Raw genomic sequence first — 23,684 nt, forward strand, 5'->3', positions numbered from 1 at the left:
GATGCTGGGGTTGGCATTTTTTTTTTTTTTTTTTTTGAGACAGAGTCATCCTGTTGCCCAGGCTGGAGTGCAGTGGCACAATCTCGGCTCACTGCAACCTTTGCCTCCAGGGTCCAAGTGATTCTCCTGCCTCAGCCTCCCGAGTAGCTGGGATTACAGGCACGCACCGTCACACCCAGCTAATTTTTGTATTTTTAGTAGAGACTGGGTTTCACCGTGTTGGCCAGGCTGGTCTCAAACTCCTGACCTCAGGTGATCTGCCTGCCTCGGCCTCCCAAAGTGCTGGGATTATAGGCATGAGCCACCGCGCCCAGCCTGGGTTGGCTTTTAACTGGCAAGTTTAGTCTGTGTTTCTGTGCGATGATATAGTTGCATGTATTCCTGTCATTTTGATCATTTTGATTGTGTTTATTACATATTTCCTTTCCTACGTTTTGTTATTTCCTCCTCGGAAATTAAGGAAGGATCAAGACTGATTGAATTTATTTGTATTTTTGAGGCAGGTTCTCACTCTGTTGCTCAGGCTAGAGTGCAGTGGCATGATCATAGCTCCCTGCAGCCTCAAACTCTGGGGCTCAAGTCATCCTCCCATTTCAGCCTCCTAAAGCGCTGGGATTAACAGGCACGAACCATTGTGCCTGGCCTGAGTTTTATGTATTACCCACTCCAGGAAATCACTGTAGTCCTTTTAACTGTTACTGATTTGCTTAAAATGTGAAAGGCCTGTTGACATTTAAGGATAGTCAACAACCCTCCCACCCTCCAAAGGAAGGAGAGCTGAAATGCAGGAGAAACAGCAATGCCTTTGATGACTATGGCTTTGCTGCTACTTTGCTCACCTGTGGCCCTGCCTTTCCCAAGGATAGTTTTTGTTTTCCTGGAGCACATCCTTCAGAAGCTCTTTCAGTCTATCAGTGCCTGAAGATGGCGTTTTTGTCCCCCTCATACTTGGTGATCACAGAGTTCTTCTAGGTTGACAGTTTTGTCTCCTCGGTACTTTGACGATTGTTTTATTGTCTTCTGGCCTCTGTTGTGGTTTTGAGGAGTCTGTGATCAGCCTGTTCCTTGTTCCTTGTGGGACACATGTGTGATCTGTGGTTGCTTTTAGTGTTTTTATTTTGATTTGGTGCGGATTTGTTATCAACATTGCTTTTGATCCTCCTTGGGACTTACTGAATATGAGCATCTCTCTTCTTGTTTTGGAAGAATCCTCAGTCAGACTTTGCATCTCCTTCCTTGGGTGGAAGCTGCTCAGTCACTGTCCTGTGCCTCGCCGTGGGGCTGCCTGTGCCTCTGTGCCTGCTTCTCCTTCCATGGGGAGCCCCTCCCAGCCCCTCACTGGCGCTGGGAAGCACAGTGGTCCTCCCCTCTGTGGGCTGTGTTGAGAAATGTTGCTGGCTAGTCCCAGACCCACAACACGGAGCACGGGGGTTTTGCCTGGTGCCCGTGATATCAGTGGGGAGTGAGAGGAGCAGGTGGCCCCCTCGGCTGTGTTCAGGGTGTGCCTGTGTGGCCAACCACCTCCGGGACTGAGGCCACACAGGAAGCAGTTGGGTTTGTGAAAACCCCCATGGGAAGCTGTGCTGATCCTCCCCTGAGCCTGTGACAGCTGAGGGCACAGGCAATGGTGGGGCTCGGTGCCTGGGGCTGAGTTGGGAAGGTTTGGTGTCTGACCCACTTCTTCCCAAGTGGGAGCTCCCTCCTCGGGCACTGCACGGCTTCTCTGCGGGGCCTCTGCCTGGTCCTCTCGTGGGCGGTCCACATACCTGGAGCCCAGGAGGTGGATTCTGAGGTCTGAGTCCCCCACAGGACAGCAGTTCCATCCTCTCGTCCCTCTCCTGCCCCCAGGGGCCAGTAGGTTACAGACACCTTCCTGAAACTCCCTGGAGTGGAGCAGCCTTGATTCCTAAACAAGAAGTTGGTCCTAAGTGCATCCTCTTGATGTGGGGCAGAGAAGAAATCTGAGACAGTCTCATGCCCCCACCGCCATCGTCCCCCCACTTTTTTGTGGGGGTGCCCAATCTGTGCTCTGCCCCCTCCCCAGGCTCCGCTCCTGTGGGCTGCGTCGTGGTTTCTCCTCTCTGTGGGGCGTGTGCTGGGCCCCTGGGGGTGGATGCAGACCGAGCCTGGGCCCATGTAGACCAACTGGCGTGGGTGTGAGAGAGAGAGACGCATACCCACTCAGGCACATACACATGTGCACACAGACACCCATGCACGCGTGTGCGCACACACCCTGGCCCTGTTCCCTACCAGTCCCCACCCCCTCCTGCTGCAGGTGCTCCTGGTTCCCTCTCTTCACCTGACAGCTGGAGTCATCCTCCTGCCCACAGCCGTGCCCTGTGCGGAGCAGGTGCTGGTTCTGCCCTCCCCTGGCCTGCCCCAGGCGGGGACACTACACTGGGAAGCTGCCCCATTGCAGGCGTTCCCACGGTGCCACTGCTGTGTTAGCTGCCTGCAGCACAGGCCTGCCAGTCCTGGGGTGCTGGACAGACCCTCCTGGAAGCCGGTCCCTGGCCGTCCTGTCCTGCTGGGGGCACAGTGTCTCGGCAGAAGGTTTTGGCTGCTCCCTGGGGTGCTGGCTTGTGTCACCTGGCTTTGCTGGGTCCCAGTGACATGCAGTCTGGGGATGTTCCTGGGACCCGTTGGGCTTGTGGTGGCCACTTGGGAAAGCTGAGCACTGAAAGTGCCAAAACCTGGGACACCTTCTTGCAGGCCCACTCTTCAGCCTTTGCCCCGTGGGCCATTGGAGAGGGAGGAGGTGGGAGGTTTTGGCAAAGCAGCCCAAAGGTCCACGCAGACCCAGGGCTGGCGACCGGCCCGGCCTGTCACCCTTCTCACTGAGGGTCACAGCCTGTGGCCCATGGCAGGGCTGCCCAGGACAGGGGCTTGGCCCTGGAGGCCTGCAGTGTAAGGCGTGGCCCACAGGCCTTCCCAGAGGGGGTTCTGGGAGCCTCCCCCAGCTGTCACACGCACCTGCCTGTGCCTCACCCGGGCTAAAATAGCCCCTGCACAGAAACGCCCTTGCAGGGCAGGGCCCATTCCTGCTGGGAGACACCTGTCAGGGCCCTTCCTGCCTGGGGCCATATGGAGTGTCCAGCCTGGGGGTGGTCGTGGGGTGTCGGGGGCCTGGGCCTGGATCCACGATGCCCTGTCTGGTCTAGAGCCTGGCCTGGCTTCCCCTTGGCATGACCGCCCACAGGCAGTGGCCACCGTCTGCTCAGCTGCATCCTCCTGCGTTGGGCCCGTCTGTCTGCCTTCCCCTGACACCCCCTCCTGCCAGACTCCAGGGCCAAGGGAGTGGGCCCCGGCTGCAGAGGCAGTGCCAGCTAGCCGAGTGGGTCAGGCCACAGACCCCACCTGACTCCAGGGCAGCGTGGCCAGGAGGGCATGGGAAGGAGAGAGCTGTTCCCACCTTGAGGCTGACGCAGACCAGACCTGGCTCCATCCTGAGCAGCAGAAGGTATGTGCAGGGCCTCACCCTCTTCCCTCTGTCTGTGTAGAGCTCCACCTGAGGCCCAATATGTGCGTAGAGCTCCACCTGAGGCCCAGTGTGTGCGTAGAGCCCCACCTGAGGCCCAGTGTCTACGTAGAGCTCCACCTGAGGCCCAATATGTGCGTAGAGCTCCACCTGAGGGCCAGTGTGTGCGTAGAGCTCCACCTGAGGCCCAGTGTCTATGTAGAGCTCCACCTGAGGCCCAATATGTGCGTAGAGCTCCACCTGAGGGCCAGTGTGTGCGTAGAGCTCCACCTGAGGCCCAGTGTCTACGTAGAGCTCCACCTGAGGGTCCAGTGTGTGGGTAGAGCTCCACCTGAGGGCCAGTGTCTGTGTAGAGCTCCACCTGAGGGCCAGTGTGTGCTTGGTGCCCACAGCTGAGTTAGCCCAGGCTCGTGGTCATGCTCACAGGTGCACGTGGCCACACAAGTCACTGAGCACAGACCCAGATGGGACGCAGCTCATAACGTGCACTGCGGGGGGAGCTGTGGCATCTTTTCCCAGAGCCCCTCTGGTCTGGCAGCCTCGGGAGTGTGTGCATGGTATGGGAGGTGGGAACAGAGCTGGGAGGGGCTCCCCTCCATGGGGTGGGGTTCCCCTCCAGCTGTTGGTGAGGCACACTGTACACCTGCACACCTGTGCTTGGGACTGTTGGGCTGGACGTGTAGGAACATGGAATGGCCCCTGGGCCTTCGGGTGACTGAGACAGAAGTACAGGCCCAGCAGGTCTGAGGACAGGGCCTCCTGATGACTGGACCCAGCCTGGACAATGGCCGGCAGCTCCCAGCCTTGCCACAGGCTGACTGGAATGTGTGGTGTGGTGGAGCCCAGCACTGAGGGCCGGACGTGTGTTTGCAGCATTGTTCTCACAGCCACCTCGGAGGCTTCCCTGCTCTGGGGCAGATGCCGTTGCTGGAGCCGTGGTGCTCCCAGAGGCACCCTGGGCTCAGCTCGGCCCCCATAGGCCAGTGCCTGGCGTGGCTGTGACGCTGTGGCCGGCGCCTGGCGTGGCTGTGATGCTGTGGCCGGCGCCTGGCGTGGCTGTGACGCTGTGGCCGGCGCCTGGCGTGGCTCTGACGCTGTGGCTGGCGCCTGGCGTGGCTGTGATGTGCTGATTCCGGCACCATCAGTTCCTTCCCCTATTCTGGGGCAGGTGGGGACCACCTCTTCACCCTCCCTCTTGGGCAGAGCTGGCCTCTCCTGAGGTGGCCCCTCACTGGGCCCAGGCATGGAGACCCAGTGGTCCTAGCCCTCGGTGTCGTCTATCCATGAGGCACCTGGCTGAGCCTGTTCCTCTCACTCCACAGCAGCCTCCTTGGCCCTGACCACTGGCCAACGAGGACATTGAGAAGGCACCCTGACCTTCTGTCCTCATTAGCAGGGAGCAGCCATGTCCAGATAAGGCTGGACATCAGAGAAAGCTGAGTGAGGCTGGCAAGAGCTGGCAGCCGCCCTCGGCCGCCCGGGCGAGCCTTGGGACGGGCTGGGTGGTAAGTGCTGGTGATGCAGGAGCAGAGAGCCCCGTGGAACTCTCTCCATGAGGACGGCGGTGCCCTGGGGCCCAGCTACGAGGATGGCTGTGCAGGCACCTGGAGCCTGGGGATGGCAGGGCGTGGGCTGAGCACGTGGAGCACCAGCCTGTGACATTCCTCTGCCCAGGGGCAGCAGGGCATGGAGCGCGTGTGGCCAGCTGCCGCCACAGGCCCCCAGCTCCCACGCGGGCAGGCTCGCGACCGCACCAAGGGGGCAGCTCCTGGAGACAAAAGCTCCTCAGTTTTCCCTTCCAGCAAAACACAGTCAGCAGGTTTGGGACCAGCTGCCTGGGGTCTTAACCATCTGTGCTCTGTGCACGCCCCCACCCCCTTGCCTGCCTGGAGGAAAGTGGTGGGGTTGACATGCACCTCGAGGGCCAGCCGGGCGCTGGTGCGTTTCTCAGAAATCCGTGAAGTGCTCCCTTGTCCTGCTCGTGTTCTGAGCTGTCCTTGGGAGTGGCGCGGCCGCTTGCCAGGGCTGCAGAGTTGGCCACGCAGCCTCTCCAGGAGGCCTTGAGCCAAGCACAGGATGCAGCCCAGCAGTGGTGGCACCGTGGAGTGGCTGGGCGGAAGAGATCCTGGTCCACGCTGCTGTCTGGAGGGCAGGGTCCTCAGGTGACCAGAGTCCGCGCAGGAGCGAGTGAGGACGGGGCTGGGGCTGGGGCAGGCTGCAGGATGCGGCCGCCCAGAGCAACTCAGTGAGTGAATGAGAGAAAGCACGCACGCCCCATGCTCCAGCGGGGCCAGAGTGTGCTGTTGGGTGAGTCTGGCCTTCCTTCCTGGGGTTGTGGGCCCTACTTGTGGGAGGCCACTGTGGGGAGGGCGTCCTTGTAGAAGTGTTAATCAGAGTGAAAGCCGGTCCCTGTGCACGGCTGCTGGGAATGTAGCATGGTGCAGCTGTTGCGGGGAACAGGACGGCAGCCCCTCGGGAAATGAGACAGTTACCATCAGAGTTACTGTGTGAGCTAGCAGTTGCACTTCTCAGTAGAACCCGGGAGCACTGACGCAGGGCCTCCAGGGGAGATCTCCACCCTCTGTTCACAGCAGCCTTATTCACGGTGACTGCGTGATAGACGCAGCCTGTGTCCATCCTCGGACAAACAAGTCAGCACCACGTGGCCCTCCACACCACCGAGCATCACTCGGCCCTCAGTCAGCACCGCGTGGCCCTCCGCACCACCGAGCATCACTCGGCCCTCGGTCAGCACCGCGTGGCCCTCCGCACCACCGAGCATCACTCGGCCCTCGGTCAGCACCGCGTGGCCCTCCACACCACCGAGCATCACTCGGCCCTCGGTCAGCATGCTGTGGCCCTCCACACCACCGAGCATCACTCGGCCCTCAGTCAGCATGCTGTGGCCCTCCACACCACCGAGCATCACTCGGCCCTCAGTCAGCACCACGTGGCCCTCCGCGCCACCGAGCATCACTCGGCCCTCAGTCAGCACCGCGTGGCCCTCCGCGCCACCGAGCATCACTCGGCCCTCAGTCAGCACCGCGTGGCCCTCCGCGCCACCGAGCATCACTCGGCCCTCAGTCAGCAGCACCGCGTGGCCCTCCGCGCCACCGAGCATCACTCGGCCCTCGGTCAGCACCGCGTGGCCCTCCGCGCCACCGAGCATCACTCGGCCCTCGGTCAGCACCGCGTGGCCCTCCGCGCCACCGAGCATCACTCGGCCCTCGGTCAGCACCGCGTGGCCCTCCGCGCCACCGAGCATCACTCGGCCCTCGGTCAGCACCGCGTGGCCCTCCGCGCCACCGAGCATCACTCGGCCCTCGGTCAGCACTGTGTGGCCCTCCACACTGTGGAATATTACTTAGCCCTGAAAAGGAAGGAAATGGACACAGGCTGCAACGTGGATGAACCTTGGGTATATTGTGCTGAGTGGAATAAGCCAGTCACAGGAGGACATGCACTGTATGATCCCATTTGTGTCACGTCCCTAGAGTCATTGCATTCATAGAGACAGAGGTAGGATGGTGCAGCCTGGTGATGCCAGGGGCCAGGGAAGGTGGGAATGGGGAGTTGGGGTTGAATGGGTAGTTTCAGTTGCGCAAGGTGAAGAGAGTTCTCGGGATGGATGGCGGTGAGGGCTGCACAACAGCAGCCACGCACGTAGTGCCACTGACCTGCACGCTGAAAAATGGTTCAAACGGCAAGTTTTACGTTATATTTACCACAATAAAAAAGAGAAATAGACATCGTCAAGCTGTTCTCCAAAATAAGGCTGTCACCGTTTACCTCCTACCAGAAAAAAACAGTTAAATCCCAAAGCCAGGGGGAGCACCAGTGTTAACCTCCTGGGTTGGGGCTGGCTGAGCCCGTGGCTATGCCTCCCTGGGCTTGGGTGGCAACCCTGCGAGGAGCTTGGGCCTCTCGTCTTTTGGGTTCCTGTTCAAAATGGGAAGTGGTCTCCAAACCCCAGGGCCCACCTGAGCCCCCTGAGATGGGAACCTCTCCAGACCTGCCCCTGAGATCCTGTCCCACCCCTGGACGAGGGCCTCTGTGCCTCTGAACAAAACTGGGGGGCCTGGTGCAGAGTCCTAGCTCAGGCTTCCAGAAGTCAGTGTGAAGGGCTGCCCACCCTTGCTCCGTTGGGACATAGGGACACAGGTGCCTGCCTCAGCCCCCACATGTGCACCCCCAGGGGCAGCAGGGCCCCCTCCAGTCTCTGGTTTGCATCATGCACAGGAGTGGGTGGGTGGGAGTTTCAGTCTCCCAGAGAGCATACTGTTGGGCCATGCTGTCTCTGGCCTCCTCACCCATGGAGGTCCTGCCCCGCCCCCATCTGAGGCTGGGTGGCCGAGGGGTCTGTTCTCAGACTGGGGCCTGGCGCTGGCCCGGTTTCCTGGAGGAGGAAGCGGGGGAGTGACCTGCGGAGGACTTCCAGCCTCCCCTTCCGCCTGCTGTGGGCTGCATGGTGCTGGGGCTCTGCTCAGCCCTGGAGAGTGTTGGCTGCTCTCCTTCCAGCTGACATGGAAATGCCATGCAGGGCACGCACGTGGGGCGCTTTCTGCTGAGTCAGGTTTCTCTGACCTTCCTGAAATGTCACTTGTTCTGTAACTCACAAAAACTGGGGTGCTGGGATATGGTGCCTTCCTTCTCCTGGAAGTCCCTGCCGGGGGGGGCGGTGGTGGGGCATTCCCAGGGGGTGTTTGTCCTTTGCTGTCTTTCCTTTCCCACCTTGTTCCTTGGGCCTCCCCTGACCTATTGACCCTGCCACAGCTCGCTCACCCCAGGTCCCTGGGGGCTGTGCAGGATTCTGGGTCCTCCAGGGCCATGTGATCCTTGCTGGGTTCTCAGAGTGACCCTGGAGGGAGGTCCCCTGCCGACCCTCACCTCCCGTTCCCAGGTCATCTGCCCCAGGGCCAGGTGTCCATCCACCCTGACTGTGACCATGTGCCTGTGACCTGCATGACTGACCCCTGCCCTTGGGTGCCCAGGCCTAGCAGTGCCCTATGCCAGTGGGTCCCCAGGCATCCGCCAGGAAAGGACAGCTCTAAAGTGGCCAGGGCAGCAGGGGTCCTGGTGTCTGTTGAAGGCCCTTGGAATTCCCTGGCTTCATTGTGCCATCTCCCCGCTCTTCTCCCTCCCTTCTGCCTCCTGTCTTCCTACTCTCTCCCCTCCTTCCACCCACCCAGCTGCTCTCCTCTCTGAGCCTGGCCCCACAACCAGAGGTGCTCACTCCTGCCTTCAACTGACTGCAGGTATCCAGGCATCTGGGCTGAGGGTGCCTTTGTGGCTTTGTTGACCAACCCAGGCTGACTTCAGAGGTGCTCCTCAGCCCCTGCTTTGCAAGTTCCTGGGGACCCGTGGCTGTCACTTTGGCCCCTTGATGTTTATGGTGGTTCCCGTAGCTAAGTGGATGCTGCCAAAGATGGAAAGTGGGGGACGCTATTCCACTGCCACTCAGAGCGAGACCAGGTGCTTCAAAAAGACTAGCAGGGTTGGGTGTGGTGGCTCATGCCTGTAACCCTAGCACTTTGGGAGGTCAAGGTGGGGGGACCACCTGAGGTCAGGAGTTTGAGATCAGCCTGGCCAACATGAGAAAAGCCCATCTCTACTGAAAATACAAAAATTAGCCGGGTGTGGTGGTGTGCACCTGTAGTCTTAGCTACTTGGGAGGCTGAGGCGAAAGAATGGCTTGAACCCGGGGGCAGAGGTTGCAGTGAGCTGAGATCATGCCATTGCACTCCAGCCTGGGCAACAAGAGCAAAACTCCGTCTCCAAAAAAAAAAAAGGAAGAAGAAGAAAAGACCAGCAGGGCCAGGTGTGGTGGCTCATGCCTGTAATCCTAGCACTTTGGGAGGCTGAAGGGAGAGGATCTCCTGAGCACAGGGGTTCAAGGCTGCAGTGAGCCGTGATTGCACCACTACACTCTAGCCTAGGTGACAGAGCAAGATTCTGTCTCTATTAAAAAAAAAGGAATGGAGATGACAAAGAACAAGTCTTAATTGAATATTAACAAAAGCCAGAAGCTGATTGGAAAAGCTTAATAAATTAGCAAACATGCCTGGCTAATTTTTGTATTTTTAGTAGAGAGGAGTTTCACCACGTTGGCCAGGCTGGTTTCAAACTCCTGACCTCAGGTGATCAGCCCACCTCGGCCTCCCAAAGTCCTGGGATTACAGGCATGAGCCACCACATCCGGCCAATTTTTGTATTTTTTGTAGAGATGGGGTTTCACCATGTTGCCCAGGCTGGTCTTGAGCTCCTGGGCTCAGGTGATCCACCTGCCTTGGCCTCCCAAAGGGCTGCGATTGCAAGTGTGAGCCACCGCGTCTGGCTAAGGAGTATTTTCCTTAGCAGATACAAATTTATTTAAATTAGCTATGCTAGTTAAAACAATATGGAATTGGCAGAAGTATAAACATTGACTAATGGAATGTACCAGCAGAAACACACGCGATCGTAATGTGCTTCAGAAATGGCCTCATTCATCTGTGGGGAAAGGATATACTTTTAGGTAAATGGTTTGGTGATAACTGAACATTCATGTAGGAAATAAAATGCAATCACAACACACACAACTCCAAATGGATGGATAATCTCATTGTGAAAAAGAGGAAGGAACAAATGGGGGAGTGGGATGGATTAAAGCAGTGGTCCCCAACCTTTTTGCCGCCAGGGACTGGTTTTGTGGAATACAGTTTTTCCACAGACGGTGACGGGAATGGTTTCCAGTGAAACTGTCCCACCTCCGATCATCAGCCATCAGATTCTCATAAGCAGCGTGCAGCCTGGATCCCTCGCGTGCACAGTTACAATAGGGTTCTTCCGGAGCTCAGGTGGGAATGCTCGCTCCCTGGTGCTCATCTCCTGCTGTGCGGCCAGTTGCTAACAGGCCAGGAACCTGTCCTGGGGGTTGGGGACCTCTGGTCTACAGCACAGGTGACTTTTCTGTACCAGAGCCAGGAATGAAGGGCTGGCTGAGCTGGTGCTTCCTGCCACCTGTGTAGTGGTGCAGGTGTCCGTGGTCCAGGGCTGGCCAGGGGCATCTCCTGTCCTGGCTTGGCTTCTGCCTCTGGGTCCGTGGTGGCTGCCTGGGACCTGCCCTTGCAGCCAGGGTGAAAGGAGTGGGCAGGGCCTGCTGCCCGGGGTGAGCCTGCTGCCTCTGCTCAGGGCCCCTAGTGGGGCTGCTTGCTCAGCACCCTTGCCCCGTCTCTGGCCAGGTAGCCGTCACCCAGCTAGCATGGGGAGGCTCGCTACCAAGGGGTGGGGGGCTGGAGAACGGAGCTTGGAGACAGCTGGCAGTCTCGGCCATGCGTAGAGACACCCGCTCCTGAGACCTGCAGTGCCTGCAGAGGGGAAGAAACGGGGCTGGCGGGGAGAGCGCACCGTGCGTTTCTGTGGTCAGGCCCCTTTATTTCTTCAAACAGATCCCAAGTGTAGAGAACATGTGCTCATTCTTGTTGGCAGGCCTGTGGGTTTTTGTGTCTCACTCTGAACTTTTCCTGTATGCCTCTCGCTTCTCTCTGTCAGAAAACAAAACAGAAGCCTCTATTCTCTGGGATTCGGATTCAAGTCGGCTCTTTTATTCACCTATTTTGAGCAGACACAATGAAAGAGGAAACAGATAACACTGTGGGTATTCAGCAAGTTGTCTTGGATGTGAACATTGAGTTTCCACTTGTCACTGTGATTTTATTTTATATTGAGTTGTTTTTAAAATATGCTTTGCTTCACTTTCGTTGCTGTTGAATCCATTACAGCTGCACGGTGTCCTGAACACAGTGGCAGGCTGGTGATGAATCATCTTCTGTAGGTTTTCTGGTGTCTTTGTTATGATTCTCTCAGGGCCAAGTCTGGTGCACCTGGCCTGGGCAAACCTTTAGGCCTCGCTCTCAGAACCAACTGTGGATAATAAGCAAATAACATGTTTTGTTTATCTGCGCAGTTTCTGAATGCAAATGATTCTTTTTATTCCTTATTTTATTTATTTATGTTTTAGAGACAGAGTCTTGCCGTGTTTCCCAGGCTGGAGCTTTTTATTCTTCGTGTTTGCACAGTGGCTGTAGCTATGTGTAGTGACAGCAGAGACAGGCCTGAGAGGGGCAGCCACGTTCCCCCTGGGCAGGATCTGTCTGCTACAGGACCGCAAGCTGTGACTTTTTCCTTCTAAGTGTGCGGAGAGGAGCCCCTGCCTAGGGACGGGGAGCCGTAGCCTGCTGTTTTTGTGACAAGCATCTTGGGCGAGGGGGCACTGGGCTGTGCTGCATAGATGGTGAGCACTGGACTCACCCCCAGCCCCAAGTCAAACGAATGTAAGGAACGTGAGCTTCTGGAAACGAGCGTGGAAGCCTGAGTGGTGAGGAAGGGAAATCTTGCAGTACTTGCGCACTCCCCAAATGCCTCTTGTGGGTTTGCAGTACCTGCACACTCCCCAAATGCCTCTTGTGGATTTGTTTGTTTGTTTACAATTAGTTCATCCACAGCAGGATCCAAGCTGCTGCCTGTGTGTGTGTGTCTATGTGTGTGAGAGAGAGAGACAGGGTCCTCTGTCACCCAGGCTGGAGTGTAGTGGTGCAATCACAGCTGACTGCAGCCTCCAACTCCTGGGCTCAGGCGATCCTCCCACCTCAGCCTCTCAAGTAGCTGGAACTGCAGGTGCGCCCCACCAAGCCCAGCTAATTTTTGTATTTTTTTGTAGAGACAGGGTTTTGCCATGTTGGCCAGGCTGCTCTCGAACTCCTGGCCTCAAGTGATCCACCCGCCTCGGCCTCCCACAGTGCTGGGATTACAGGCGTGATTGTGCCCAGCCACAGTAGAGCTTCTTGTTTGCAGTTGGTTGGTGTGTGTCTTGCGGCTGACTTTAATAAAACAAAAACTTTGCAAGTATCGTCTGGTAGGCCAGGCGCAGTGGCTCACGCCTGTAATCCTAGCACTTCGGGAGGCCGAGGTGGGCGGGTCACTTGAGGTCAGGAGTTCAAAACCAGCCTGGCCGATATGGTGAAACCCCATCTCTAGTAAAAATATAAAAAATTAGCTGGGTGTGGTGGTGCACGCCTGTAGTCCCAGCTACTCAGGAAGCTGAGGCAGGTGAATTGCTTGAACCCGGGAGGCGGAGGTTGCAGTGAGCCAAGATCGCACCACTGCACTCCAGCCTGGGTGACAGCAGGACTCTGTCTTAAAAAAAAAAAAAAAAAAGACAGTGTTGTTATGGTAAAGGTTCACCCCTCACGCCTTTTTTCGTATGCAGCTCTGAGCTTAACATCCACCATACAACCAGGCACAGAACACTAGGCAGTCCACCCAAAACAGTCCCCAGCAGCCACCTTCCCTACTGACCTGGCCTTGTGCCCCCAGCTCTGCCTTTTCCAGAGTGCCATAGGGATGGACAAAAATGGTGTGTGCCCTCTTGACACGGGTGTCTCTCACTCAACACGATGCCTTCGAGATCCATCCTATCATGTATCAATGATCCGTTCCTAGCTGTTGCTGAGTAGTACCAAAATGTCCTTGTCTTTGTGTGAAGGACATCGGGGTTTCCAGTGGGTGGCAGTTATGAATAGAGCTGCTGTGAATGTGCATTAGGGATCTGTGTAGGGACACATGCTTTCATTTCCCTTGGACCAATTCCAAGGGGTAGGATTGCTGGGTCCTGTATGTTTAACTTTGTAAGAAACTGCCAAACTGCTTTCCAGTGACTCTGCCATGTGGCGTTCTGTGCGTTCAGAGTATATGGAAGTCCCAGTGGTTTTGCTTCTTCGCCAGCATTTGGTATTAGCTTTTTTTATTTTTCATGTTTTTTAAGCCATTCTAATAGGTGTAGTTGGTATCTCGTTTGGTTTTAATTTGTGTTTCCCTAATAACTAATAATTTTGAGCATCTTTTCATGTGCTTATTTGCTATCAATGTATCTTTTCTGGTGAAACGTCTGTTCAAATATTTTGCTCACTTTTTTTTTTTTGAGATGGAGTCTTGCTCTGTCACCCAGGCTACAGTGCAGTGGCGCGACCTCAGCTCACTGCAACCTTTACCTCCCTGGTTCAAGCAATTCCCCTGCCTCAGCCTTCCGAGTAGCTGGGACTACAGGCTTTTCTCACTTTTTATTAGGTTGTTTGTTTTCATATTGTTGAGTTCTGAGAGTTCATATATTTACATATTTTGGATAAAATTTTTGTCGAATATGTGATCTGCGGCCAGGTGTGGTGGCTCATGCCTATAATCCCAGCACTTTGGGAGGCTGAGGTGGGCAGATCACTCGAGGCCAGGAGTTCGAGACCAGGCCTGGCCAACATGTAGCTGGGACTACAGATGTGTGCTGCCGTACTTGGCTAATTTTTATACTTTTTATAGAGGCAGGGTCTCCCTGTGTACCCAGGCTGGTCTCAAACTCCTGGGCTCAAGTGATCCACCCACCTCAGCTTCCCGAAGTGTTGGGATTACAGGCATGAGCCACCCTTCCCTGCCTCAACTTTTAATATATGGTTAAATTTGCCTGGAAGTTTTTTTTTGTTTTTTTTTTTTTTGGAAGATTTAATTAATTAATTTATTTATTTTTGAGACAGAGTCTCACTCTGTCCCCCAGGCTGGCGTGCAGTGATACGATCTCGGCTCACTACAACCTCTGCCTCCCCAGTTCAAGTGATTCTCCCGCGCCCGGCCCAGAAAATTTAACAATTAATTCAATTTATTTAATAGGTGTAGGACTATACCAGCTATCTATTTCATCGTGGGGAGTTTTAGTAGTTTGTGGCTTTCTAGGGAAATGAAAATTGGTACATTTTATCAAAGTAGTCAAATTTTTGTGCATGAAGTTGTTTATAGTATTTACCAGTAGTCTGTAAGGTCTGTAGTGCTTTCCTTCTTTTACTTCTGATAATGGCAACTTTTGTCTACTTTCTTCTTTGTTTGGGTAGAGGTTTTATGAATTTTATTGATCTTCCCAAAGAACTAGCATTTGGTTTTATTTTATTGTTTATCTATTTTCAGTTTAGTTGTTCCTCTTTATCATTATAATTTCCTTCCTTTTGCTTACTTGGGGTTTAATATGTTCTTCTAGTTTCTTAAGATGGAACCTTAGGGCTGGGTGCGGTGGCCCAGTAATCCCAGCACTTTGGGAGGCCGAGGTGGGTGGATCACCTGAGGTCAGGAGTTCGAGACCAGCCTGGCCAACATGGTGAAATCCTGTCTCCACCAAAAATATAAAAAATTAGCTGGGCGTGGTAGTGCACACCTGTAATCCCAGCTGCTTGGGAGGCTGAGGCATGAGAATCGTTTGAACCCAGGAGGTGGAGGTTGCAGTGAGCCGAGGTCACACCACTGCACTCCAGCCTGGGCAACACAGTGTGACTCCATCTCAAAAAAGAGGGAATCTGGCTGGGTGCAGTGGCTCAACGCCTGTAATCCCAGCACTTTGGGAGGCCAAGGCAGGTGGATCACAAGGTCGGGAGATTGAGACCATCCTGCCTAACACGGTGAAACCCCGTCTCCACTAAAAATACAAAAAATTAGCCGGGCATGATGTCGGGCGCCTGTAGTCCCAGCTACTCGGGAGGCTGAGGCAGGACAATAGTGTGAACCCAGGAGGCGGAGCTTGCAGTGAGCCGAGATCACGCCACCGCACTCCAGCCTGGGCAACAGAGCGAGACTCCGTCTTGAGAAGAAAAAAAAAATGGAATCTTTAGATTGTGTATTTGAATCTTTTTTCTTTTCTGACATAAGCACTTAACGCTATAAATTCTCATTTCAGAACGGCTTTAGCTGCACCTGGCAGATTGACGTGCTGCGTTTTCATTTACATTCCATTCAGAGTGTTCTCTGATTTCCTTTGAGACTTCCTTTGATCCGTAGGTTTTTGTTTTTTAGTTTCCCAAGCATCCCAAGAGGATTTCCCCGCCATCTTTCTGTGACAGATTGCTAGTCTAACGCCATTTTGGTCAGAGAACGTATTCTTTGTATGATATCAGATCTTTTGTATTTGTGAAGGATTTGTGGTGTGACCCAGCCTACGGTCTATCTTGGTTCATATCACCTCTCTCTTAGTCTCTCTCCTCTGTCTTTCTTCCTCTTGCATTGTGTTGAGTAAGAGAGAGTCTGTGGGAATCCGGGCAGCCCCAGTGGAGTGGGGTGGAGCCAGGACGAGGGTCCCTGCTGGAGGAGCGCCCCCCTCAGGCCAGGCCCTTCCGCGTTTCTGCCAAGTCCTAGGAGACTCTGACTTAATGCCTAACTTATTTTGTGATATACTGAGCATGAGAATGACTTTAAAGCTCACAGGTGGCCTCAGAGTGCACCTTGTGTGCACAAACACTGATGGGCGACAGTGGACAGTCTGACTGCAGCTCGGGGAATGAGTTGAAGGACTCTGACAGAGATGTCTGTAGTAGACAGGCTTGTCACACTCATTGTTTAAGCTCCATGCCTGTTTACCTAAAAAGCTGGACTTAAATACATTGAACTTGGAACTCAGAAAAATAAAACATCTTCTGACCCGGGTAGGTCCGTCTTCCAGTGTTGGAAAGCAGACTCATTTCCGGGTTAGTCCTGTGCTGCTTTTTGAGCTACACTGACCCAATCTTGTTTGGAACAGGCCGCCCTGTGTATGACTTGGTCCCATGCAGAATCACACAGCCCGGTTGGTGACTTTGGTGACTGTCAGACACTGCTTGCGTCTGCAGCCCTGTCTGCAGAGAGCACCCCGTGGCCCTGCGTGCACGGCTCCCCCACCCCCGCCCACACAACATCCCCCCCACTGCCTGCACGGCTCCCCCACTCCCACCCGCACGGCATCACCCCCACCGCCTGCACGGCTCCCCCACCCCCACCCGCACGGCATCACCCCCACCGCCTGCACGGCTCCCCCACCCCCACCTGCACAGCATCCCCCCCACTGCATGGCTCCCCCACCTCTGCCCACACAGCTTCCCTACCCCTGCCTGCACGGCTCCCCCACTGCCTGCTGTCCGCTGTCCCCGTTGCACCTCCCACCTGCTGCCCTGCTGTCAAGTCAGGTGCGTCCCACCCAGAGTGCTCTGGTGTCTGCCCTTTGGCTTCTCTCAGCAGCTCAGTGGAGTGTAGACAGTGTCGATATCATCACCTGAGCAGCCAGGATGGGAGTGGGGTCTCCGTGGTCTCCATTTTACAAATGGGTTGACAGGTGCTCAGGAAGCCCTGTGACGTCCTGAGGCCACCCAGGCAGTCGTACACAGGCTGTATCCATCCAGTGCTCCCGCTGCCTGGGGGCAGGGATGTGTGCTGGAAGGGCCTGGGACTGCCTTCCCACCGTCATGTCCACACCCAATGCCCAGGGGTGGAGACGGAAGCACGTGGCGGCCACTGTGGCACTGGTGGGTGGCTGCGTTCCATGGCCTGACTGTGTCTGGCGCCTGTTCTGGTGTTTTACATTCATACTTTGAGGGCCAAGCACCAGCCCAGGAGGTGGGTGCCACAAGTCCAGACTTGCCCAAGGGAAAGTGTCCCCAGCACAGACACAGCCACTCAGAACTTGTTGGTCTTGGAGCCTGAAGCCGGGCGGGGCAGACAGTGCCATCCCCATCTGGATGGTGGTGCCTTCACCCTTCTACTGTCCTGAGCAAGAAGAAAAATGAGCCAAGCTTCAAAGAGAGCTGTGCCAAAGTTTCCGGAAAGCTTGCCAGTGTGGGTGTTGCACCCCACACACCTTCAGGCATGGGTGGGTGGTGTGGGCATCTTCACTGGATGGATTTGGAGCCCTGGCGCGTGTACGGCAGATGCCCCGGGGAGATGGCATGTTCACACGGGGCAGCACTAGGCAGAGTGGAGGGTAGGGTCTACACCCCTCCACTCCTCAGCAACAGAGCCCTGGACACTGGGTGTGTCCTTCAGACTGTCCCTGGCGTCTCCAGGACTCCTGTGGCCTCAGGACGGAATGATGGAGGTGAAATGAACAGAAGGAAGGTTGGGGGAAAGCGTATCCCAGCTATGGGCAGGGGATCCTGGGGTGGGCAGGATTTGGGGCGGCTGGGCCTGGGGCTGGATAGGGCCACGGGAGAGGGGAGGCCTGTGCTCTCACAGCTGGGAGCTGGCTCAGGACTCTCAGATCTTCTCTTTGTGGCCTGTCATCCCTCCTACCTGCCTGTCCACAGGCCCACACTGAGTGAGTTCCATGGGAGGGAGGCTAACCCTCAGGGGCCTTCAGGAGATGGGACCTCTGGCCCGGCAGCCAGCGGATGCTGAGGGGTGCCCACCATGTGCAGGGACAGCTGGGGTGATGTCTTGGAGCCCTGTGAGGTCCTGGGGCCGCCCAGGCAGTCACACCCCGCCCTGCACCCCAGGGTGCAGGCTCCCGGGGTGACACAGTGCTGGGACGGCACAGGGCCGCGTCCTGAGGAGAGGGCGGAGCCCCGAGGCTGAGCTGTGTCTTGCCTCACAGGTTGTGCAGCCTGACTCTGAAGAAGCTGGTGGTCTTCAAGGAGCTGGAGAAGGAGCTGATCTCCGTGGTGATCGCTGTCAAGATGCAGGTGAGGCCCCTTGTGACCCCGGCCGTGGCTGGGTGCTGTGTAGGCTTTCCATGTGCCTGGGAGACGAGTCAGGCGGTGCGCTAGCGTGGGGCCTTGTGCCAAAACAGCAGGCAGCCATGCCATCTCCAGGAGCCGGGGGGCTGGGAATGACAGGAAACAGCGGGCAGCCATGCCATCTCCGGGAGCCGGGGGGCTGGGAATGACAGGAAACAGCGGGCAGCCATGCCATCTCCGGGAGCCGGGGGGCTGGGAATGACAGGATGCTCCCGGGTCCAGTCCTGTCCCGCACAAGAGAGGCAGGCCCGGCCTTCTGGGATGTGGAGGTCACATGCATGGGGCCTTCCCAGGGCAGAGCTGCCCTCGAGTCACCTCACAGTGATGGACGGGCCCCAAGCACCTGGAGCCAGGGCTTCCCTGCTGCACTCAGCACCCACTTCCTGCCCACTTTCTGTGGGGTGGAGGGCGTCGGTGGGAGAGGGGAGCAGGGCACTCTGGGAGGTGAGGGCCTAGCCAGAACTCCCAGCCTCTGGTGCCAGGGCCTCTCTCCTGACCCTAGTGGGTCCTGTGACCTCTCGAAGGCTTTGAACAAGTAGCTGTTCCAGAGGGGTCGTGCTGGTGTCTTCCCCATGCCTGGCCCAGGCCCCGCCCCCTCCTTGGGGTAGAGCTGCCATGACCCTTGCAGCATGGCCTTTGCCCAGTGGCCCAGACAGGGAGGTGTCCCCGCCAACTGTCAGGGCCACCCCTGCCCTTTCAGGGCCGTACGGTTCCAGGTGTGTGGCCTGTATAGGGCCACCGCCAGCGGGCTCTCCCTAGCCGGCACCACTCATGGGCAAGTCTCACCCATGTCCTCAGATACAGGAGTGTCCTTCTGTGTGGCCGTCCAGTGTGACAGGGTGGGGTCTCAGTGGCTGTTGTGCTTCTGACCCCAGCCCATCAGCTCCTCGAGGATGGGGCCCTGCTCGTGGAGCCGATGTCCAAGGCCCCACACAGGTCCCTGCAGCTGGCCGGATTCCTGACACCTGCTGTGGCTCTGACACGGGGTCTCCGGGTCTCCCGGACCTGCAGAGTAGCACCTGAGCCTCGGCCAGCGTGGCTGAGGTCACCAGCCAAGCACTGGGTCTTGAGTGCGAGGAGGCCTGAGGCTTGTTGTCTGTCCCAGTCAATTGCCGCTGTGTGAAACCTACTGCATCTTAAATAAACGTCTGGAGAAACCCTTTTCCTCGCTGAACATGCTCGTGGGTTAGCAGCAGCCTACATCTGCGGCGTGTGCTGGTGGCCGGGTTCCCCGGGTGGCGGGGCCTTGCCCCAGGAACTTCCAGGAGCGCGTGGCTAATAGCAGGACCCCAAGAACTTCCAGGAGTGCGTGGCTAATAGCAGATAGCAGGACCCTGAGAACTTCCAGGAGTGTGTGGCTAATAGCAGGACCCCAGGAACTTCCAGGAGTGCGTGGCTAATGCAGGACCCCGAGAACTTCCAGTAGTGCGTGGCTAATAGCAGGACCCCAAGAACTTCCAGTAGTGCGTGGCTAATAGCAGATAGCAGGACCCTGAGAACTTCCAGGAGTGTGTGGCTAATAGCAGGACCCCAGGAATTTCCAGGAGCGCGTGGCTAATAGCACCCCAGGAATTTCCAGGAGCGCGTGGCTAATAGCAGGACCCCAAGAAATTCCAGTAGTGCGTGGCTAATAGCAGGACCCCAAGAACTTCCAGGAGCGCGTGGCTAATAGCAGGACCCCAGGAACTTCCAGGAGTGCGTAGCTAATAGCAGATAGCAGGACCCTGAGAACTTCCAGGAGTGTGTGGCTAATAGCAGGACCCCAGGAACTTCCAGGAGTGCGTGGCTAATAGCAGAACCCCAGGAATTTCCAGGAGCGTGTGGCTAATAGCAGGACCCCAAGAACTTCCAGGAGAGCGTGGCTAATGCAGGACCCCGAGAACTTCCAGGAGAGCGTGGCTAATGCAGGACCCCGAGAACTTCCAGGAGAGCGTGGCTAATAGCAGGACCCCGAGAACTTCCGGGAGCGTGTGGCTAATAGCAGGACCCCGAGAACTTCCGGGAGCACGTGGCTAATAGCAGGACCCCAAGAACTTCCAGGAGTGCGTGGCTGATAGCAGGATGGAAGCATCTCTCCGCCTGCCCTGCCCATGGGTGTGGCCATGCCCAGGGTGCCCAGTACCTGCTGCAGTCTGGCTGCGGGTCATCCCTGGGGAACAGGGAGCTCTCTGTGGGCCGTTGCCACCAGGCCATGAGGCTGTGTCTGGACCTCTTGGTTTGGGGGTCAGGGGTCAGGGTCTCATTGGGTCTTCAGAGCAATGCAGAAAGGCATGAAGGCAAGAGTCGACCCCTCACTGGCTTCTGAGTCTGGTGCTGTTCACCTGTAACCTCTGGCATGGGGCCCCACCCCACACTGACCCTGTTCCTTGGCCCCATTCCTTCCTCTGCCTGTCTCTGGTCCTGCCCCAGCCTGTGTCTCGACCGAGAGCTTGGCCCCAGGGCCCCTCAGAGCCCCACCTCTCCAGCCCCTCTGTGTAGCCCATGGACTGGCTGCCCATGCCCTCCCTGCCCACCCCAGCTCAGCAGCCACGTGGCCCTTGGCCTCCCTTGATCACCCCCAGCTCCTCATCTGCTTCTCTTGGGGTGTCCTCTCTGCCCAGGCCCCCTGTGGGGGAAACAGCCACCCTGGCCCCACAGCCCCACCTGCCCCTCAGCCTTCTCTGGCGTGCACCTTCGCCTCACTGGCTGGTGGCACACACTGTCCTTTTCCCGACACAGCTGGGTCCCTGCAGGTCCTCTGAGGGGGGGATGCTAAGAGGGACCCGACGCAGAGCACGTTTGCAGGGAAACATCTCTGAAGGGTCAAGGGGAGGAGCAGGGAGAGTCCAGACCACAACGCAGGGGCAGCTGGGGAGAGGAGAGGGGACAGGAGGGCTGGCCGAGGAGAGCCGCGCTGCCCCTTGCCGCGCTGCACGTGAGGCCCCAGCACAAGGGGAGGACCAGAGTCCCCCATGGACGTCTCATGGAGCCCGAGTACGGCCATGCGGGCCACCCGCACCTGTCCTGAGGCCCCGCTGCTCCCACCCGAACCTGGGCTGGCCCCGGGCTCCCGTTGTCTGTCCTGGACCCCCGCCCGCCCTCCAGCCACCTGGCACCTCTCATCCACTGTGTCCCACGCGCCGGCCTCCGGGAACCTTGTGCCTGGGACCCCACAGCGGCTGCTTGTTTCTCGGGGCACGAGGTCCGCGAGCTCATCCTTGTTGGGATGGTCCCATTTAAAACAGCACTGCGATAAGCACGTTCAATCCATTAGGAATCTATTTTGATATAAAGTTTGCGGTGGGGTCCTGTTGTCTTTCACGCAAATGACTCGTTATCCACTTAGCACAGGTGCGTGTGATGTCTCCTGCTGGCCTGAAGCTCACCGGGTATGAACTGAGTTTTCAGGTGCTCATGCATTTCCTGCACCTACATCTAGGCTTCTACTACCCTCATTTTTGTGACAGCATCTCCGTGTTTTAAGTATTGTATCTCTGTATGTTTTATTTTCTGAGAGGACCAGTCAGCCCTGTTCATTCTTCTTTTTAGAAAATGCTTTAGGCCAGGTGCAGTGGCTCATGCCTGTAATCCCAGCACTTTGGGAGGCCGAGGAGGGTGGATTGCTTGAACTCAGGAGTTGGAGACCAGTCTGGGCAACATGACTAATCCTTGTCTCTTAACAAAATACAAAAATTATTGTATATTTTTTTGTGGTGGTACATGCCTGTAGTCCCAGGTGCTAGGGAGGCTGAGGCTGGAGGATTGCCTGAGCCTAGGAGGTCAAGGCTGTAGTGAGTTGAGATCGAGCCACTGCCCCACAGCCTGGGTGACAGAGACCCTGTCTCAAAAAATAAAAACAAAAAATAAAAAAATGCTGTAAGCCAAGCATGGAGGCACATGCCTGTAGGCTGAGCTACTTAGGAGGCTGAGGCAGGAGGATTGCTTGAGCCCGGGAGCTCAAGTCCAGCCTGAGCAACACAGCGAGACCTGTCTCTCAAAACCAAAACCAGAAGAGGCTTGGTGCCTCCAGATTTGTTCTGCCAGACAGACTTGGGCAGCACAGTCAGGTGCTGCTGCACCTGGCCGTGGAATCTGTTTTGTGATCGCGTTAACTTCAGCAGGAGCCGCTCCTGGTTTCTCTCTCATGTCTTAGGGCAGATTCCTGGAGGTGGAGCCTGTGGGCCGAATGGTCTCCATGTTTTTAAGGTTCTTGGGAAAGATGCCAGGGCACCTCTGAGAATTACCCCAGCCTGTGCCTACCAGCCCCAGACTGCAGGGCTGCAATCCTGCCAGTTTTAGAGTGCAGGAGTCACCGTGTCTTTGCCTGGTTTCCTGCTGATATGCAGTCCTTTGAGCTAGAACAGGTCTTGCTTAATCACAGGGCTCCAAACGAATCCTGCGGTCCCATGAGATTGTGCTGCCCCCCAGTGGACAAGTGGAGACAGACCTGGCCCTGACCTTCTCCTTGCAGGTGAGTCTTTCACCAGTGGTGACGACACCCTCATCACTGTCCCCTGGGGAGACGGGCCCCCTCATCACTGTCCCCTGGGGAGACGGGCACCCTCATCACTGTCCCCTGGGGAGATGGGCCCCCCTCATCAGTGTCCCCTGGGGAGACGGGCTCCCCCCATCACTGTCCCCTGGGGAGACGGCCCCCCCATCACTGTCCCCTGGGGAGACGGGCACCCCCTCATCACTGTCCCCTGGGGTGACGGGCACCCCCCATCACTGTCCCCTGGGGAGACGGGCACCCTCATCACTGTCCCCTGGGGAGACGGGCACCCTCATCACTGTCCCCTGGGGTGACGGCCCCCCCTCATCACTGTCCCCTGGGGAGATGGGCCCCCTCATCACTGTCCCCTGGGGAGACGGGCCCCCCTCATCAGTGTCCCCTGGGGAGACGGGCTCCCCCCATCACTGTCCCCTGGGGAGACGGCCCCCCCATCACTGTCCCCTGGGGAGACGGGCCCCCTCATCAGTGTCCCCTGGGGAGACGGGCACGCCTCATCACTGTCCCCTGGGGTGACGGGCCCCCTCATCACTGTCCCCTGGGGAGACGGGCCCCCCTCATCAGTGTCCCCTGGGGAGACGGGCACCCCTCATCAGTGTCCCCTGGGGTGACGGGCCCCCTCATCACTGTCCCCTGGGGAGACGGGCCCCCTCATCACTGTCCCCTGGGGTGACGGGCACCCCCTCATCAATGTCCCCTGAGGAGATGGGCACCCCCTCATCACTGTCCCCTGGGGAGACGGGCCCCCCATCACTGTCCCCTGGGGTGACGGGCACCCCCTCATCACTGTCCCCTGGGGTGACGGGCACCCCCCATCACTGTCCCCTGGGGAGACGGGCACCCTCATCACTGTCCCCTGGGGAGACGGGCACCCTTATCACTGTCCCCTGGGGTGACGGACCCCCCTCATCACTGTCCCCTGGGGTGATGGGCACCCTCATCACTGTCCCCTGGGGAGACGGCACCCTCATCACTGTCCCCTGGGGAGACGGGCACCCTCATCACTGTCCCCTGGGGTGACGGCCCCCCCTCATCACTGTCCCCTGGGGTGATGGGCACCCTCATCACTGTCCCCTGGGGAGACGGCACCCTCATCACTGTCCCCTGGGGTGACGGCCCCCCCCATCACTGTCCCCTGGGGAGATGGGCACCCCCTCATCACTGTCCCCTG

General features: G+C 57.3%; 1 protein-coding gene across 6 annotated transcripts in view; it reads left to right on the forward strand.

Annotated features, from left to right (window-relative positions):
* Positions 1-23,684, forward strand: part of PACS2 (phosphofurin acidic cluster sorting protein 2) — a 101,787-nt gene that overhangs the window by 32,786 nt on the left and 45,317 nt on the right. For all 6 annotated transcript variants that reach the window (XR_010151046.1, XR_010151047.1, XM_063793162.1 and 3 more), the window contains exons 2-3: positions 17,883-17,970; positions 22,385-22,474. Coding sequence is in view for 4 of the 6 variants with exons in the window: in XM_003314539.7 (XP_003314587.4) it covers positions 17,883-17,970; positions 22,385-22,474 (178 nt within the window). In the remaining 2 variants the exon portion in view is untranslated. The remainder of the gene's footprint in view (positions 1-17,882; positions 17,971-22,384; positions 22,475-23,684) is intronic.

Source organism: Pan troglodytes, chromosome 15 (assembly GCF_028858775.2).
Source record: "Pan troglodytes isolate AG18354 chromosome 15, NHGRI_mPanTro3-v2.0_pri, whole genome shotgun sequence".
Classification (NCBI taxonomy): domain Eukaryota; kingdom Metazoa; phylum Chordata; class Mammalia; order Primates; family Hominidae; genus Pan; species Pan troglodytes.